The sequence below is a fragment of the Notolabrus celidotus genome, chromosome 6 (genome assembly GCF_009762535.1).
Source record: "Notolabrus celidotus isolate fNotCel1 chromosome 6, fNotCel1.pri, whole genome shotgun sequence".
Classification (NCBI taxonomy): Eukaryota; Metazoa; Chordata; class Actinopteri; order Labriformes; family Labridae; genus Notolabrus; species Notolabrus celidotus.
In genome coordinates, this window is record NC_048277.1 from 26,832,449 (window position 1) to 26,852,077 (window position 19,629).

The 19,629-nt window shown below is 40.0% G+C and overlaps 1 protein-coding gene across 2 annotated transcripts; it reads left to right on the plus strand.

Moving 5' to 3' along the window:
• The first annotated feature begins 16,635 nt into the window (after nucleotides 1-16,635).
• On the plus strand, nucleotides 16,636-19,629 carry LOC117814990 (parathyroid hormone-related protein-like). Of its 2 annotated transcripts, none has more exons than XM_034686599.1 (3): nucleotides 16,636-16,672; nucleotides 17,796-17,914; nucleotides 18,462-19,629. In XM_034686599.1, exons 2-3 carry the CDS (start codon nucleotides 17,808-17,810, stop codon nucleotides 18,853-18,855), a joined length of 501 nt encoding a protein of 166 aa, XP_034542490.1. In that variant the 5' UTR covers nucleotides 16,636-16,672; nucleotides 17,796-17,807; the 3' UTR covers nucleotides 18,856-19,629. The 2 variants fall into 2 exon arrangements, with proteins under 2 accessions (XP_034542490.1, XP_034542491.1); XM_034686600.1 differs by lacking the exon at nucleotides 16,636-16,672 and adding an exon at nucleotides 17,543-17,575.

Sequence of the window (19,629 nt, forward strand, 5' to 3'; positions counted from 1 at the left end):
AAGAGTCCAGAATCACCTCTCCTGTCACTGTGTGATGAACAGGTCATTTACAACCCAAGTGTTTGTGTGTTTTTAAGAGTTATGGGCCCAGGTAAAGAAAACACCGTGGCAGTGGACCTCCTGTATGTTGCCCTAATCAAACAGAGCTGAGAACTTTAGCACTGTAGAATAGCAGCTTGAATTTGTTCAAGACTTGTACTGTGGAAAACCCACACAGAGGGATATTCAAAAAGAAACTGCATTATGGAAATGCAGCACGATAAAGATTTGTTCTGTTTGTCTTTGGTAGTACTACTGAGTTTTGTGGTAAGAGCTTGAAAATAGAGGAGAAACTACCAAATATGGGTCAAATAAATATGATTTACTCTAGCACACAATCTTAGACATTATCTGAAATTCAGTACGCACAAACTGTGAGAAATATTTGTCATTTAACATACTTTCCTGGGCCAGGTTCTTTGGGACAGAGAAGTTACTCACTGGAGAAGGATAATATAATTCAACTGTTTTGATTTTTTCACACCATTCTGCATTGTGGGTATTTAATGCTTTTCTTGAATGCACTCCAATTAACAGGCTCAGGATATGTGGCATTATATGACATTCATTTGACAGACATCTCTTAATAAGCAGATTACATCTTTTTCCTAATCCAATTTGTGTTTTAGTGTAATGCTCTGGGACTCCAGAGATAGATCTTGTGATCAAATCATTAACCAAGATATGTGTTTTGCATTGGAGGACTTAGTTCTGGAGGATGTATGCATTTAGTCAACTATATAATTAAATATCATCACTCTCCATAGCTGACACCAAAATAACTGGTTAGTTAAATAAATAATATTTGTATATATTTATTTATATTTGTATTATTGTTGCCCCAAAATGCTGGTTACATGTTGTGTCCAAGCTGTAGCACAGTCATCTGCCACTAGCCAGTGCTGTAGCTCTGATTAATGATTGTTGCCACAATGCTCTAAAGCTCTAATCATAGACAGTATAAAATATGGACGTAGTATCCGTGACGTCACCCATCTGTTTCTGAAGCGCTGTTTTGAGGCCAATCGGCGGCGGCAGCCATATTGCTGATGTCGAGCGATCGTGACGTGAAGAGGCGGACTTTGAGCCTCCCAGCCAACAGCTACAGTGTTCCCGCGGTCAACTGTGCCTCTCGTTGGAAGACTTGTAATCTCAATATCTTTGAAATTGCCGCGTGAGCCCCCTCATAGTGTGTGCCGATCGAGAAATGAGCTATCCAGACTATACTCGTCTTTTGTACCAGGCTGTAAACATGTTTATTTCTGCTGTAAATATCGGCTTTTTCCCATTCATGTGTATGTGACTTCCGGTACTTTCGGAGCCAGCCTCAAGCGGATCCTCGATGAACTGCAGTTTTTAGCACTTCACCATTGGACTCATATTTTTAGACCGGCGGTTGCCGCTTGGCTCTAATATACAGATGTAAACAAACACAGATGGCATCTTGTAGCACGGTGTGTTTTGGTAATAATTTAATCTAGATCAAGGAGATAAAGTTGTATGAAGGCCGTGTCAGGTTAAAGTTGTATATAACAAGAACAAGCATATGGATGTTAACCAGCTAGAAGGACAGAGGGCTGGTGGTTCTAGCTCTGCTAATAGTAGCCACACTCAGCAAACAAATGAGGCATATTTTACTTGCAGACACTGTGATACTGTCTAGCAGTGTTAAATAAATCATACTCAATACTGATTGTTAATACACAAGCACGCCATCCTTCTGCAAGCTGAACACAGTTGTCAACTTTTAAATTGCACATTAGTAAAGCGTTATGCTTAGTATGTATAAGAGATAAACTTCTTATCAAGTCAGTTAAGCAACACAACAACACAGTATTCACAGTAAGTATCTGTACTGCAACCGCTGATATTTTGTTGTGCACAGACCATGAAGGATACAGAACACATGATAGTGAACCCCTGATAAATGCTGATCTGACAAACTCCCTGGCTGAGGCAGTGAAGGACAGTACGTTTTTTTATTGATATGAAAGGACATTAACCGTGAAACACATTTCTGAGTACAGAGATTCAAGACAATTGAGATGTCACGTATCCATAATCTAACTGATCTCTGACAGCATCCTGACTGAAAGCTCTGTTGATGTATTCTTGAGTCAGTTGTGACTAGCCACTCTAATTCAATTACAGAAAACCATTTCAAAACCTGATATTTGAGGAGGAAAAATAAGAGGTTATGCACTTCATGAAAATGCACATTTCACCTGGTGTATCTTGGCTTGACATTCTTAAAAAGTAGCCAAACTTTATTGCTGTTGGAGAAAAACTTGTAATTTTTGAAGTGCTGTGTGTAGGAGATGGATTAATTCTCGTTCTGTCTCCCTGGATATAGATGCCACCCATGATATCTTACACTGAACTTCACACAAACACACTCTCACACTTAAGGGGTGGAGTACGGAGAGAAAACATGATTTGTGTATGGATGTCCGGCATAAGAACAGTTTGATTGATGGGCAGCTAAAGAACACAGGCCGATCCTTATTAGTGGATGAAGTCTGCCAGCTCTGAGGGATGCGTGGGCATGTCCTCCTTGGTAAGTGATCAGGTGTTTGACTCTGTCTGGTAGGAAGGAAGTCCTTATTAATGTTGAAGAGAAGGCCGAGGCTCAGCAACCTCAGGCATGCCCGCCCACACGCACACACTTACTCACATCCAAACAGCACTGGACTGCCCTGGCTGTGGTTCATTACTGTAGGAGAGAGCTGGTGTGCCCTTACACGAAAAGACCTGATTGGAAGCAGATATCTACAGCTGTGGAGGCGTTAAAATAAATCCATCAACATCTCCCTGTATATGCCCCTTTAACTGCTTATCTGGCCTCTGTTTTATCAAAATACCTTCGACCTGCATTAATAAACGCATAAAGTTATAATGAGGAACATGTTAACAAACAAATGCACGATTACTTCGTAAATGTATTATAAAGACCTGGACCAAAAGATAGAATAGAATGCCTTTATTGTCATTGCGTGACTTGCATACAATGATGGTGCTGATGTAGTCCAGTATGAACTGTTTGCTCGGTGCATGTGCCAAAAAAGTGTCTAGCTTCCACATTTACATCTCAGGTCTACGAGAAAATATGCTTTTTGGGCTGCAGGGAAATTTCCGTCCCTATATCCAAAGTGCCTATTGGGCAAAGTTGAACACAAGGCCAAGCAGTGACCAAGTTCACCTCTTAATAATACATCCATGATTGGCATAGTAGGTGGTATTGGTGGTGGGGGTGCATTATAATGCATTTGCAATCTTGTTTTTGGCTTCCTTGGGATTCAGGCCCTTGACTTACTTCTGTTAAGCTCTGTTTGGCTCTCCACAAAGTTCTTAATAGAATAGTTCCACTTCTAAAGTAATATGCCAGTCCTTTTTCCTGTCTAAACTGGCCTCAAGGAATATCAATTTTATTGGTACGCTAAATAAAAAGACCTAGTAAGTTTAGTTTGGCACAACTGGGAACCCAATATAGCCTCTGGAAGGGACAGCCAACTTCTCAGGGGTTCTGGTGTCGCTAGCAGAAAGTGATAGAGGTCTTCTGGCCAAGACTTTCTTTTATGGTCATTTCCATTCTTAACAGTCCAACAGGCTAATAATTAGCTGCACTTTCATGCAGATAGCATTCATTAACACTAAATGGTTAAATACATAAGCTTATTGTTGGACAACAGCCAGTGGGTTCCTGGATTGCATTATGGATAACGTGCTCTGTCTTTTTTGTCCTCCACAGTACTATACAGTACTGTTCCCCCCATACTCAACTCAACTTTATTTATATAGCACCTTCCATACATATAAACATGCAGCCCAAAGTGCTTCACAAAATAACGGAGAGACAGAAAACAACAGCAGTGGTAAAATTATTAAAGGCATGATTAGAAATAAAAGACATAAAAATAAAATAAAGTCAATACAGTAAAATTAATAAAATAAGTAAGAGTGGAAAGAAAAGTTAAAAATAAAGTAGCGTTGACAAGATCAGATGAATACAATAAATAAATAAATAGATAAATAAATAATTAAATAAGATAGATTAATGTTAAAGCGATGATCATAATAATGCAGTCCAGGGCTAAAATTAAATTACTCCAAATTAAAAGCTAGATTAAAAGGTAAGGATTAAGTTTACTTTTAAAAACACCAGGAGAGCTCGCTGTTTGGATGTCCAGAGGTAAAGCCTGTTGAAACAACAGTGGACAATACCACAAGTACTGCAAATAAATGGAAACCAGAACATTTCAGTACTAACTCTGGTACCAGAACAGACAGTTTTTCATTTTTATGCAAAATCTGAAAATAAAGATTAACTTTGCATTAAGTTGGAAACACAGTGAAACAGCTAGCCTCGTCCTGTAGTCTTTTTTTTCTCTGACCAAATAAAGCAAAGCCTTGCCACTACAACCTTCAAAGCTCACATTTAGAAACACAAACAAGATATAAAATGTATAAACAACTTGTGCACAAAAGAGATAGTGTGTTAACTGGTGATAGTATGTGTTAAAAGTGTGTGTTATACACGTGACGTCAGCAGGATTGTGTAACTTCTAGAGCTTGAGTGTTCCTCCTGTTTGAAGTTTATTTGCTGGACTAACATCATATTTTCTACAAAGACAAAAAATAGAAGTAATTAGTGATATTAAAAAGTACAGTATCTTTAAAACTGGAGAGTACTCTTTTTGGGCTTATGTGGGAATCCCCTGTACCTTCATTGCCGAGAACAGAAATGCCAGCGACCTGTGAAATGAACACATCACACCTACACAGCCACTTCACTCCCACCATTAACACTGAACTTTAAAGGTCTAACACAGCTCTTTCCCCCCTGTAATCCATCTGCACCACAAAGCTCACCTCTCCTTGGGGACACTGTAACACAAACATATCCAGCATGCCTCAGTATTTCCAAAGCCACCCACACAAGCCAAACCCCACCTGACAGAAAGGGGATCTGGGTCTGAATCAGTACTGCTTTATTTACAACTCGTACAAAACAAACTTTTAAAAGCTAATTCCATTTAGCTCATGCAGAGGAGAGGCAATGAAAGCCAGGCCTTATGTTACAGGGATGTGGGACTGTAGGCAGCACAAAACAAACAGCCCTGCCTTCCTTCCTTTGCTTTACAAGGGGATGCAGATTGGAGAAATATATTGGCTGTTGTGAGCAATCCGCTTCATGGATTTAGACTGTTGGAAAACCACAGTGGGACAGAAAACAAGCTGCCTGGCTAGAGCCCATGTTTGAATTACACTCAGTGTTGATTTATCTCCTGCCCAGAGTATGTAATCGAATGTCTAATGGACTCACTGTTCATTAGTGAATTAACACTTTTGAACATTTACATCACCAAGGCCAAGCATATGTTTTCAATTCATGAAAGCAGATTTATTTTAGCGTTTTTTGCTCAGAGGGTGGAGATATTTTTCTCTCTGTTAACCATTCTGAAAAATAGAAAAAGTACAGACCAAATTTTATCAGCCAAAGGTCAACACAAGACCAGAACACCTCTCAGAACAATGCCTCGTAAAGATTTACAGGGAACATGCAAACCTTTTTACAGACCCAATACTTAAATGTGGTACTGTGGTGTGTTGAAATACTTGTTCCAAACTCATGACAAAGCTTTGTGTTGTTTTCAGCTTCACAGAAAAAAATAACGCAATGTTTATAGTGTCTTAGATTTGTATAAATACATAATAATACTACATATAATTGTCCCACATCTCGTTTACTGACCATTCATTCACAGATGAGGACATAGATATAATTCCTGGCATAATTTTAGCATTATGCTGATTGTTATACTATTTTTTGTTTTCTTGTTGGTGAAAGATTTAGAGTCAGTATCAAGCTTGAGAACAATTTCACAGAAACTAATGGAAGAATATGTTTAACACAAGTTCTGATCTCACAACAGTGCATGTGGTTCTCATTTGTCCCTATGAAGTCAGTGTATTCCCTGTAGAGCTCTGAAGGGACAAACATACTGTATGTATGAACAGTGCCCTCTCTTGTTCGGTCACTTTTTAAGTGCTGCACTCATTTGTGGTGTCTGATTAAAGAAGAAACTCCTCCAAATGTAAATGTCTGTTCTTCTGTGTTTTATAAAATCTTCAGCAACAAAATATGTGGTGTTCTTTCAGAGACTATGACTTCACTGTTTACAACATTTCAATAACTACTTATAAAAGAGCTGGAAAGAGTTTTCAATTAAATAACCAATCCCATCTTTGAATAAAAGAAATTTCATTGTTGCTTTTATGAGGAGAACTCTGCTAAAGGAGACCATAAATTGACACCCTTCCAATTATTATCAGCTTATTAAGCATGACATTACATTCCCTATTTAGCTCAAGTTAGCCTGTATGTTGTTCTTTCTGAAATGTAACAAGTGCTAATTAAGTGACCAAGTTCCATCTTATTTCTCATCTTGTCTACTGGATTCATGAAGTATATATATATACTGAAAGTGTGCAGCAAACTTATGAGGTATTCGGTATGTAAATTAAATACTTTTTAGATTGTTTGGTCAAAAATAGTTGCTTACTTAAAGGTCCAGTAATGACAGGTGACTTTAAGTAAGCTAGTAACTTTAGTCATCCTCCATCCCTAGCAACCCTGAGAGTGTAGAAGCAAAAAAAAACCCCTCTGCATTCTTCCTGAAGCCCACCTGCTGGGAAAACTTAGCTTCTACAAGGAGATTTGAATTTGCTCCTTTGGTGACGCATCAACAGGAGTGATTTGCAGAGGCATGAATGCAAAACCACTTCCACTATTGAAGCATTCCACTACCACTTCTGCCTTTGCTATTGTTTTGCTTTAGTGTTGCGTTCGGTCAAGATCAAGCGGCAACCTCAGGTCTTGAAATATGAAGCCCATGCGGAAGTGTTATAAACTGCAATACATCGAGCATCTGCTTGAGGCTGGCTGCAGTAACACCGGAAACCACATACACACCAATTTTTTTCTAACCCGACGGTTCAGAAGATATTAAGATTAGGAGTTTTTGCCCAAATAAGAACATGACTGACTTGACTGACAGGCGGGAACACATATCTGTTGGCGCCTCTTTACCTCACACTAAGTTTGGTTGAGTTCTGCATTTTCAATATGTCTCCCGCCGAAGATTGACTTCAAAACAGCGCTCAGGAACAGATGGGTGACGTCACGGATACTATGTCCATTATTTATGGTCAAGACGTCTAAGGTAAAAGTCAGACATACCAACTGCTCTATGATCTGTCTCAGCACCAAAGAAACCAGTGGTTGCATTTTGCTTCAAACCTAAAAGTGTCGGCTGCAGTTGGCCCTAACACTTCACCTCGGACTGCTTCAACATCAAAGACCGACCACATAAAGTTACAAGCAAAACAGCAAGAAAGAAGGAATAACACTCAAATATTAGTGTAACAGACTCCAGTAGAAACTTAGAGGCAGAAGTTGTGATGTTTTTTGCAAATGTAATCAAAAACTTTGCTCAAATGACAACTAGAATAAGTGGCAAACAGGTTAACATCATTATTTGGGACCTACAGTGCCAAGCTGTCATCAAACTGCTGTTTTGTCTGACTAACAGTTCATGTTTGTTATCAATAAAGTTGCTGTTCCTTTTTCTTTTGATCAGCACACATATTCTTTGACTAACTGTATCAGTTCAAATCTTGAAGAAGGAAACTTGATAAGATAGTAAGACTCAAGTTACTGACTTCAGAGCAGTGTAGGGAGCTGATTATTTATAATCATCCCTCGTAATTTAAATAAATAATAAGATCCAATACTATTTACTATGTATGTTAAGTTACTTAAGTACAGAGAGAGAGACAGAGTAGATCAAACATAACTGGCTGCATACAAATTGTAAATGTAGTGTTTGCTGTATGTTTTTTGTTGATTGCTACTGTTCTGTTTTTTTGTTGTTAACTCTGTAAAGCACTTTGAATTGCTTTTTGTATGAATGGTGCTTTATAAATAAACTTGCCTGCCTTGCCATGCCTTGCCTGATTACTTTCCATTCTTTTCGGTTCATAATGAAACGAACTTGAAGACACGTAGATAACTTAAACTCTTTTTCTGAGTAGTTTTTAAAACTTAATTATGCTTAATGATGTATTCTAGTACGTTTTCTATTTTTCTTGATATCCTTTCATGGTCACACAGCTTCATAAGTGTACAGTGTTCTTCAGTCCTCTTAGAGAAGCAGAAACGAAGAGGTGAGGCCAGGCGGGGATTGCCGTGCCAGTCACTGTGCCCAAGTGAGCACGAAGCGGGTGGCCTCGTTCGGTGCAGGATAAAGCTGTCCAGAGGCTGCCTTCAGCATCCGCGCCTGTCTGCCAAGCACTGCTAGCATGTCCCAGAGAAGACTGGGAGGACAAGACTGCTCAACAAGGCCTCTGCATTGAGTGTAGGCCATTTAAAATAACCTATGGATAAATAAATACAGGGCTCTAAGTTCACTGAACAGTAATTGGTCAGGAAACCAACAGAGACAAGCTCATTTACAGTAAATGGATCAGCTTTGAGTTGGTGAAGTGCACTTGGCTCACACCGTGCATTATAACGATTTGGAAATTTCAAGTGGCCCATTTTTTTTTCAGTGTTCAAATATTCACTGAAACGTCTCATAGTTTTTTTTACATTGGGAAAACTGAACCATGTGTGTGTGTGTGTGTGTGTCAAAGCACAAGTAAATATAGCATAATGTTAAATATAGAAACATTACAGTGGGTGCTTACAAATGATGTAAGAGTAAATTAACATGAGAGGAGTCTAACTCACTGATAATATTTCTTGAGTTTCTGGATATAAGCTCTGCTTTTCAAATTTTCAAGGGCATGGGGAAACATGTACACAGGTTCTCTTTTTCAGACACACACACTCATATACACACACAAACACACGGCGGTTAGTCTGGCCAACCTTGTTGACCCACTGGCTTAGCTGTGGTTGCACGCTGGACGCAAAGCACTCATTAACGATTTGAGCCTGCTCTTCACTTATGCAAACAAACAGACTCAGCCCGTTATTACCGTAACACCATGTGTGTGTGGTCTTCTCAATCAGACCTCTATTGATTCTTCAATTTCTGCAGGGGCTGAGGCAATGTGAAAAGGCACGATTTGTCAGGTGTGTCAAAGATGTGAGGCATGCAGACTTGTGGCATGTTTGAAAGGGTTTGCACACATTTTTCATCAGCCTCAAATACTGCACAGCAGTGGTGCAGTGGGCAGGAGTCTGTTCCACAGGCAATGCCACGGCATCACCACAAGCCACAAAACATAAAACACCACAGTAGGTTTTTATGTTGTGTGTAAAATGCCATTATAACCAAGAGCGCTTACCGCTTTCCACCAGCTCCACTTTCTCCCCTCAGACAGAGCTATCTTTACATGGACGAGCAGTGCAGAGTCCGACTGTCAGCCCTGCTGTGTGTGTTGCTTGGCAGCCGTGCAGAAGTTTATGGTAATGTTTTGGGTGATAGGTCAGGGGCAGGAGGGTGGCGACCATTGGTGGTGACTGTGTGGGGTTTAAGGTTGTGTCCAGCTGGCCTGGGGTCTGCCTCTGAGGTCAGGAGAGTAAAAAGAGGGGCATCAGATATGGGGCAGCTTGCGGTTTGGGGTTGGGGGCAGATTGGTAGAAAGGAGCCCCCCCCTCCTCTCCCCAGAGCCTGGAGCACAGGGCCACTGCAGAGAGGCCGACCACATTCAGACACCCCACCACCAACTTCTGCCAAGAGAGAAATGCTAATATGGTGGGCACCTCGTAAGCCCAGGTCAAAGACTCAGGCACTGGACTTGTTTTTCTGCTTGAATCACAACTCCGGCGTCAGTTAAGTCACAAGATGAACAACATTTACAGTTTTCATTAGAAACAAGCTTTAACACTGAATAGATGATTATAAAAACACTGCAGTTTAGATGAGAGTAGAGCTGTGCCAGGCAGGAATCATTTCATCTTAGAAATACATTTTACAGGCAAAATGTCCAGTGGCAGATATTTCCTGTCTGAAAAATAATGATTTAATGTACCTGTGCTCCAGACTGAGCCTGCACAACATGCTTTTGTCCTAGCAGGACCTCCCTGATTCACTGTCTCCCAGAGCTTGACATTTATGAATAACGTAAAAAATAGATGTAGCTGTAAATAAGAACTTAGCCCCAAAGTGCTACCTGTGGGGGATTATCATATATCAAGCAGCAGAAACAGGAATAGACCAATCTTGCAGCTACCTTTTAGATGAAGTAAATGCGTGACGGAGGAGGGTATGTTTGGGTAACCCTAAGCAGGAATAAGGTAATGTTCAGGATGTATGCCTCTTAAAGTGTGAAGGGCTGACCCTTCTCTGACATCCAGACTGAACTGTCCTTTGTGAATTGTGCCTACAAATCTGAAAGTCTGTGTTAATGACAGAAACATCAACTCAAACCCTGTTAATATAAATGTGTGTAGTAATATAGATTGTCTTAATAAATAGGTTGTTTGCATATGACGTAATTTCCGTTGCGTGGCAGTGGCGCGAAATGCAGATAGGGGTCAGAAAGTGATTTGCAGCAGTCTGCACAGACACATAAACATAAGAAAAATGCTAGCCAGATAGCTGATTTAAGTTATTATTTTACTTGCTGCAAACTCCCGTTGACTGTCCGTTTAGAGTGGTTAACCTGCAGTAAGTAAACAAACGTTAGTGTTGATAGCATTGTGGCTAGGAGGACAATTCATATGGAAATTAATTTAAAAATACTCACCCTGGCGAAAACCTAACGACAATCGTTGTTGAGCACCTTGATACCCAGGTCGTGGACCCAACCACTCAAGAAAATTGTGAGCCTGGAGGCTTTTGGATGCCTTCTTTTGCTCGGTGGTGTAAAATGAAGTCTGGAGGACGAGGTAGTCAGTGTTGTCAACAGCAGACACATTCAGAAATAAACTCAGGTCAGTTAAAAAATCGGATCTCCTCATGAAAGGAGGATCTCTTCCAACATAATCCAGAATTCTTTTTCGGTATCGCTATCTTATTACGTTGTCTAGAGCAGAGCAGTACAGGCTTTCCTCGGTTGCGTCCATTCTGAAATGTACTTCCTGACCCCCATTTGAATTCAACACGTCACTGGCATGACGTTATTGCAAACAACCTATTCTTTAAACGTTGTATATTTGAAACATTACAATGATTTATTATCGATGGTCATCAGACAAGCAACTATATGATTTCATCAAATCATCTAAACATCCAGGTGTACTGCAGAAAAATCTGCTCAAAATAAGTGACATATTTTAAGTAACAACAAATCACCAAATGTTAAGAAATCAAAGAGCATCGTTTTTAAACATCAACGCTCAAGCTGATATTAAAAAAAAAAAATGATGCTCTCTGCAGCACCTCAGCAGCAGAGCAGTTAAAAATAGCTGAAGAAGAAGAAGAAGGTAGAGAGGAACAAAGAGAGAGCATTCATGGGGTGACAGTTATGATTGGTAGGTGTGAATGATTAGATGAAAACTGTTCCAACAACCCACAATACAACATTATGAACCAACTGAAAAGGTCCCTACTGTAACTCACCGCAAAAAAAAAAAAACTATTAGGAAGGAAAAGTAACTCTGCAAAAGTCATTTTTCAAAAGAGAGTTTCCAGGATAACAAACCTGAGGTTCTCATGTGAACAAATGGCCAAGAAATCAAAGCTCTGACTGCATCATAAAGGGACTATTATCAAGCACACTGTAAAACATCTGATTCTGTTCTTTAGAGGTAACTATTTAGTTAAAGATGACATTTGAGGAGTTATATAAGTTTAGTTGAATGTCTTATTCACCAAACTGACTGTTTTATTTAAGAGAAGTATATTGTTTGAATGTACATGTCTTCACTTTTCACTTTGCCATATGTTCAAATTTCACTTAAAGCTGGGAGGGAGTTAAAGGGGAGGGGTGCTGTAAAACAGTATTAAAATAATAGTGAATGCTGACAGAACCAGAGTGTTACTTGTGTGGGAATTAGCATTGGCACGTACAGGGTTGTAATGTACAAGCCAAGTACATAGCGACTTTAAATGTAACTCAAAACAAAAGCAGGAACTGTTGCTGCAACTGAAGCTAGGATTTATGACATAATAGGGTGGGTCAATAGAGGGAACGGGTACAACACATCCAAAAATAGATGCTGAACTCTGGATTTATACATAAAATGAGGGTGTTTCTCTGAAAGTGTGTACAGAAGTGGATGTTTGGAACAGAACGCCTGAAATTCTTTGAAACAAGGGTGGATGGGTGGGTGGATGTATATGTGCTACATGTGTAAATGTGAAATAGGTGCAGTGTGAAATGGATGAAAAACGTACAGGAATACTGTTCTGTGTTGGGAGTGCAATTTACCATGAATCAAAAGCAGCTTTCCTGGCTCCTGTTCCATATGCTGCTGTCTGCCAGGAAATGGGATTTTTTTTCAACTCTTTTGCAGGTAAAGCCTTCGCAGAATGGAATCAAATGAGGTATTTTTTCCCCAACCAAATTTAAAGTGTTGGACGTTTGGGGCAGACTTGCTGGACACAGAAGAAAGCAGAGTTTTGGAGACAGCAGGGGGGGTCTGCCATATATTTGTCCCAGCACCAAAACCCCTTCTGGACCCCTTGCTGAATTGAATCATGACTGCTTGTAAAATACTGAGCCCTCTATTAAGTAATTTACCACCAACTGGTCTGCAGTCTAGCCTAAAGTGATTCTACTCATCATCACTGCTCTCAGAAATAATTTATGAGTTTTATTCATGAGAAGAAATGACAGTTATTCCATCCAGTAAAACAGTGCAAGTAGGTACATTAACCACACAAATGAGCCAGGATTTTGAATGGACTGTATTCTTCTGAACCACGCCACAAACAATTAAAAAAATGAATCCTTAAAAATGAGTAAGGAGTCCACAGCTGTAGAATAGTCTACAGCCATGAAAGAAGCCCTGTGAGCCTCTAGTTGTGTCTCCAGCTTACATAAGTAAAATAACATACTGATGTTTAGTAGGTATTAAGTATTACGGTAAATTCTACGGTATAAAATGCTGTCTTGGAGCTAAAGATGCTAATTAGGATTTTTCTCTACCTTTACAATTAGTTTGATTAAAAATGAGCAGAACAGTACAACAGATGTTTTTTAGTTGTGAGGTAGAGGTATAAACTAGGGATGGGAAATGATTTTCAAATATTCGAATATTCGTTCACTTATTAAAAATTGAATAGTTACTTCGAATATTTTCTCATTTTAAAAGAACAATTTTTCATAGTTTTTTTCGGTGCCTGGTTGTAATATGGTATTTCCCCCAGACAGTGGCTATAGAGCGTCTTAAAACTGTTTGCAAACCGCATTAACAGAACAGAAGAAGAATGCTAACTGCGTTAAACGGCAAAAGAAGAAAACATTACCGATAGTCGTGGCAATTTTCTCCGTTTTTGAATCTCACACTGCTACACACGTATTTCCAGAGACTGAGCATGGCTGTAACATGCAAACACACGCTGCGTCACAGAAACAGATGTAAAGATTGAGACAAACACTGGCAGTGCCCGCTACTAGCAGCACCTTGTCCTGCTGCTGGTTGACGTGACTGCCACACAAACAGGCTGTTAATTGGATAGATGTGTGTGTGTGTGTGTGTGGTATGGGGGGGGGGGGGGGGGGGGGGGGGCGGTATTCGAATAATCATCTATTAGATGCCAATGATTATCGAATATTTTTGGCTTGAAATGCCCATCCCTAGTATAAACAATATCAAAGAAGAACACAGATTCTCACCAAGTGGCAACCTCCGGCTGCGAGAATTGAAGCCAATGCGAAACTGCAGTTCATTGAGTGTCCACTTGAGGCTGGCTCTGGAAGAACCAGAAACCACATACACACAAATTCAATAAATGGCTCATTTCTCGATTGGCACTTTTTGCATGTTCAATGATTTTTCCCATACAATGCATGTAATTACATGTGTGGTGTTCTGTTTAGCTAAAGAAGACAGCATATGCTATTTCTATTTTACCATGAAACAAAGTTGTTTTAATAAATTTTTCCTTTTTTAACATTTAGAATTCTTTTTTTTTTAAGTTATATTTTTGGCCTTTTTTACTTTATTTAGTAGGACAGCTGAAGAGAGACAGGAAATGTGGGGAGTAGAGAGTGGGGGAAGACATGCAGGAGGTGGTCGACCGGTCGGGAATTGAGCCGGCGACCCCTGCGACGAGGGCTGTTGCCTCTGTATGTGGGGCGCTTAAGCCGCTAGGCCACTAGCCCCCCCTACATTTAGAATTCTTAAGCCAAAATGCATATTGTTGCTTGTTGGTTAAATCGATTAATCACTAACATACAAAGAACCATTGAAATCTGTAACACAATGAGTGACAGTCCATCAAAGATTTAGAAAGTGTTTGTAATTAGGTTCATAGATTGGTCCAAAAAGAAAGGTTGAGGGTTTACAAAAAGTCACACAGGTGCTAAGTAAGGTAAAGCTGTCATCCTGATGTTGGCAGTAAAATAGTTAAGTTATCACCATTTTCAGAGTCTCCGTTTTGGTTGAGTTACTTGAGTTTTAGCCAGTGTGGTGAACAGAAAGGCTCAGTGACAGACAAGCAGTTCTATCATCTTATATGCTATGCCAGTAGCTTAAAAATGGACTAAGTGTAAAGACGAGGAGAACAATAGTTTGCACAAGGGAAGAATCTGTATAAAAGTGTAAGTTCTGTGACAGCAGAAGCTACACTATCTTTAAACTGACCCAGTGATGAGTCAAAGAAACACTCAACCATGTAGAGAACAATCTGCTCCCCAAACTTGACTGGCTGTTCCAACAACTAAGAGACTGTCCTAAACCTTGAACAGAAATACAGCAAATCCCAAGCACATCAGTTTCTATTCTAACTGGAACCAATAACATCTTACTCCGTCATACCTATGATATAAACATAGTCTAGGACAACACCTTTGTATTGTTCCAGACATGAAAGTTGTGGACAGAATTTTGAAACGTGTAATAAAAGATCACAACTTGTTCTGCTGAGGTTGAAAAATAAGATAAAGGGAAACTTTTAACTAAATGATGGATTGTCATGAAACTTGGTACAGACATTCATGCTCCCCAGAGGAGGAATCTTGTGATTCTGGTGGGTCTGTGTCACAAACATGAGGTTAACATATGTGGTCTATCCGGCAGGATACATTCTGAATCTTCAGCAAACCATTCGCTTTTCATCAGGCGGACCAACATGACAAACTTTAATCTGCCAAATATTTCAGTTTAAGACAAAATACCTGAAAAACTAGTGCAACTCCCATGAACTCAGCAAATCAATTTAACACTGTTTAACTGCAGACTCTGTGATCACATATTTTTGTTTTCTCACCTTTAGACCAGTTCCTTAGACAAAAGTGAAATGAGTCACCCTGGAATATCCTTATTTATAACTGACAAATGTTATTGTTCTGTGAAAAATATATGCTCATTTTAAATTTAAAGATATATTTTTGGGGGCTTTTTCACCTTCGTTGGATAGGACAGCTGAAGAGAGACAGGAAATGCAGGGAGCAGCGAGTGGGGGAAGACATGGGGGCATCAGCACCCTTCTCATTTTGAATTTGATGCCGGCAACATAGTTGGGACAGGGACAACAAAACCCTGAAAAAGTTGTATAATGCTAAAAGAACACCTGGAGGAATATCTCCCAATTGTTCAGGTACACTTTGAAAAGTAAGTATCATGACTAGGTACAAAAAGGGAATTCCAGAAAGTCTCACAGATCTACCACTCTGTGAGAGACTGTGTGAGCAAACAGTTCAAACATTTCAGAATAATGTTGCTCAGTAAAAATAAGTGCAAAATATTTGGAGATTATATCATCTACAAAACATTCATAACAGTCAGAGAATCAGGATGAATCTCTGTACAACAGCAACAAGGCCGAAAAACAATACTGGATACTTTGGACCCCCTGGCAGAACTACATTGAAAACAGACATGACTCTGTAGTGGAAATCACTGCATGGACTCTACTCCTCTTCCAAAAACAATTGTCTCGGAATAAAGTTTGTCACTGCATCCATATATGCAGATTAAAACTGCAGTGAGGCGAAGTGGAAAGCTGTCCTGTTGTCTGACGAATCAGAATTTTGATAAATCATGGACGCCATATCTGCTCTGAAGAGGAGAGGGACCATCAAGCCTGTTGTCAGTGCACAGCCCAAAAGCCAATTAGCCATTTTTGATACATTTAAAAAAATCTGTGATGACATGAAACTAAAAGATATAAAACTGTAAATCATTTCAGGTCATAAGAAATCCCCTGCCCTTAAAGCTACACTTACATGTAACCCTGCCATGCTAAAAATAGATACACTTTTTGCCTCAGCGCTTTCTCTTACATCAGACTCCTGAATTATTGTGTGAGCATTCATTGTCTATTTTTAATTACTTATGAGGCTTGATGGTTCAGAGGGATTTCATTGCGTGGACAGTCAGTATAAACCTTGGATTTTTTTTCCAGCTGCCAAAGCATTACTTTCCACTTTCCTTATTACCTGAATTTAAGAGATACCTCAGAGCCCACTGTAACCATTCGGTGGTGAGCTGGTTTGCTGAGGCGGAGTGGAGGTGAGTTGAATGGTCTGTAGTGAGAGGCTGTGGGTTGGGTTTCTCTGAGGTTATGGTCATTCTCCCCTGGGAAAGTGGTTAGGCCTGGCTGTTTATTTTGGAGTTACCCTTCCTCTCCCCGTATACACTCTGTTTGGTAACCAATGATTACCGCCATTGGTGCACACCTGTCATTTCTAACCTGTTAATAATGAAGTGTTATTAATATAAACATAGCGAAAATCATTTGAAACTCATTGAGTTTTAAAAGTTTATTTTCTGAGCTCAGGTTAAGTGTGCTCTTTTTGTGTATGCTGGATGTTGTGTGGGCGCCACCTTCTTGTCACAGCAGGTGTGTGTGAAAGGTTGGGGGAGGGAGAGAGGGGAGGGTTGGGGAGGTTAGGGAGGGTGTTAGGACTGGACTTAATGGGTAGGGGCTAAGGTAGTGCCTGCATCTTCACCCAAAGAGGAGTCAGACTTTCTCTCTGTGCCTTGTCTTAGACAGACTGGCTCACAGTGCTGGAGTGAAAACCCTCTCAGGCTCTCTCGGCTCTTAGGCTCCGGCCACCAGAGAAGATGCTTCACTGATACTCTTCATGTGATTACTCCAAGACTGAGTGGGGAGGCAGCTCTGCAGCTGATGGGCTGCTCCTGCTCTTTCCATCTTTATCTTTCATTTAATTGGAACACGGGGGAGAAATAAATAGCTCAACACTCACTGTTGGGAGGCAAATGAATGGAGCAGACTGGCAGGGGATTTCCCCAGACTGACTTCACACCAATGGATCTGGACACCAGTTTTGAAATGGCCACATTGTATTTGGCAGAATAATTTTTTTTTTGATACATTTTGCAACAAGAATATTTTTTCAAAGGCTTGCAGACTCAACTTCTGTGGATATTTATTGTAAAAATTACGACCATGTAAGTGTAAGCTGTTTTTCATTAATAAACTGTTTATTGGCACAGGTAATGCTGCCTAAGGGACCTCACATATGCAGGAACTTTGCCGTTTTTCAGCTGTCTAGACTTTTACTGACATAACATACAGAACAGCAGATGAATGCTTCAGTGTAAACTTATAAAACAAGGATTTGCTTGATTAACTAAAGTGACTGATGTAATATTTTTTTGTGTTCTTCAGATCTTAGGCTCAATGATGTGCTCTATAGTCCCGATTCATCAGTGGAGTCTGGCTGTGTTCTTGTTGTGCTCTTCAGTGACTCTTGACGGAAAACCAGTTGATGCACTTAGTAGCAGAGCGTGAGTTATTTTAATGTTAATTTAGATCACTATTTGATTCATTATCTTAAGCAACAATGAACTTCAAATTGAAGAACTAATTGATAATTATACACTGTGAAGATACATTTATTAAGGATCCTCTTGTTTGAAATAATGAAAATTTAATAATGTCTACATGTGTATTAAATAAAGCACAGGAGGTTTTCTCTGTTTCTACTCTTGAGCTCAGATTAGTAACTTGTTTATGCTGCCATCTACTGTACTGAGATTTTCTAGTGTCTGACCTTAGACTTCTGTGGCCACCACTTGTAAAAGTGTTTAGACACAAAAAAGTGTGTGCTGTGAAATTAAAGAACAAGTCAGTTTTGTAGACCCTAGCTCAGGAATAGGGTGCTGTTGAATAATTGTTTTTTGTTGATGAGAAGATTATTTTTTACCACAATTAACAATATATCTAACAGACTGGCCTGCTCCCCTGTCATGGACCATGCAGTCTGAAGATACTTAATGTTAATATATTTCCTCCTTCATTGATCTGACTCAGTTTTACTTTTTCAACTTTTAGGAGGAGGTCAGTGAGTCACGTCCAGCTGATGCACGACAAGGGCAGCTCCTTACAGGAGTTAAAACGTCGCATGTGGCTGCACGAGCTGCTGGAGGAGGTGCACACAGCCGGTGAGCGAGCTCCATCTGTGCAGAGCAGAGCCCAGAGTCAAACCTTTAGTGGGAATGCCCTGCCTGAGAAACCCCCAGGGGCCACAAAGAACCTCCATGACAGGTTTGGGACGGACAGAGACGGCTCTCACCTGCCCCAAGAGACGAACAAAGCTCTGGCTTATAAGGACCAGCCGCTGAAAGTGGCCACTAAGAGAAAAAAGAAGGCAAGGTTAGGGAGACGAAGAGAGAGTGACAACAAGAAGCGGAGCCGGGCACGGTCGGTTTCAACTAAGGAGCCATGAAGGATGCAGTATCCCAACTAAGAGACTTTAGTGGTACTGCACTCAGACACTGACAGGTTCAACTAGACTGGGATCTGAGAGACTCCATACATGACTGACTCTGTCAGTAAATATTAAGACCCTGGGACTGTGCTTATATGATAATAGTTTGCTTGGTTTGTATTTTCAAATTCATTCTTCCTGATGTTTTGTCATCGCATTTTTGCTCCATATTTATCTGGACATCTTTAGGCCACAGTAATCCAGATTTGCATCAAAACAATGCCATACGTTTCTGCACCTGCTGTGTGTGCAGATAGATCACAGGAGGAATTATTTATTGCCTGACAGTAATGTAACTTCAACTTTTGTATGGCTCTATTTGTGTTGACTATCATGGACTGAGTCAAAAACAAACTGTTCACTGAATTCATCTGTCCAAACTGTTCTGCCATAATTTATTTCACTTTGAAAGTGTGTATTTATTTTGTGAATGTATTGCGGTGCTGCTGACTAAATTCCATAATGCACTTTAGTAACATCCTGTCCTTGTTCTCGTGTGGTTGAGATTTGATTTGATGTTTCTTTTTGATGGTTCTGCTCTTCTTTCCCACCTGGTAACTTATTGGATGCTTCTTTAATCCCACTCCGACCATTCGACATCTCAGACTATTTCTTATTGAAGAAGCCTCAGACTGGGGCTGTAAGACTCTTTTACAATGTTCTTTACTTGCACTGAGGGCATACTGTACATGTTTCCAGTTAATCAAACATTAAAATTGTAGCCAGAAGAAA

Excerpts from the sequence above, each read along its gene's own strand:
- LOC117814990 (XM_034686599.1), top strand. The coding sequence starts at position 17,808 with ATGATGTGCTCTATAGTCCCGATTCATCAGTGGAGTCTGGCTGTGTTC. Across the intron at positions 17,915-18,461 it reads GATGCACTTAGTAGCAGAGC|GAGGAGGTCAGTGAGTCACG; the intron begins GTGAGTTATTTT and ends TTCAACTTTTAG.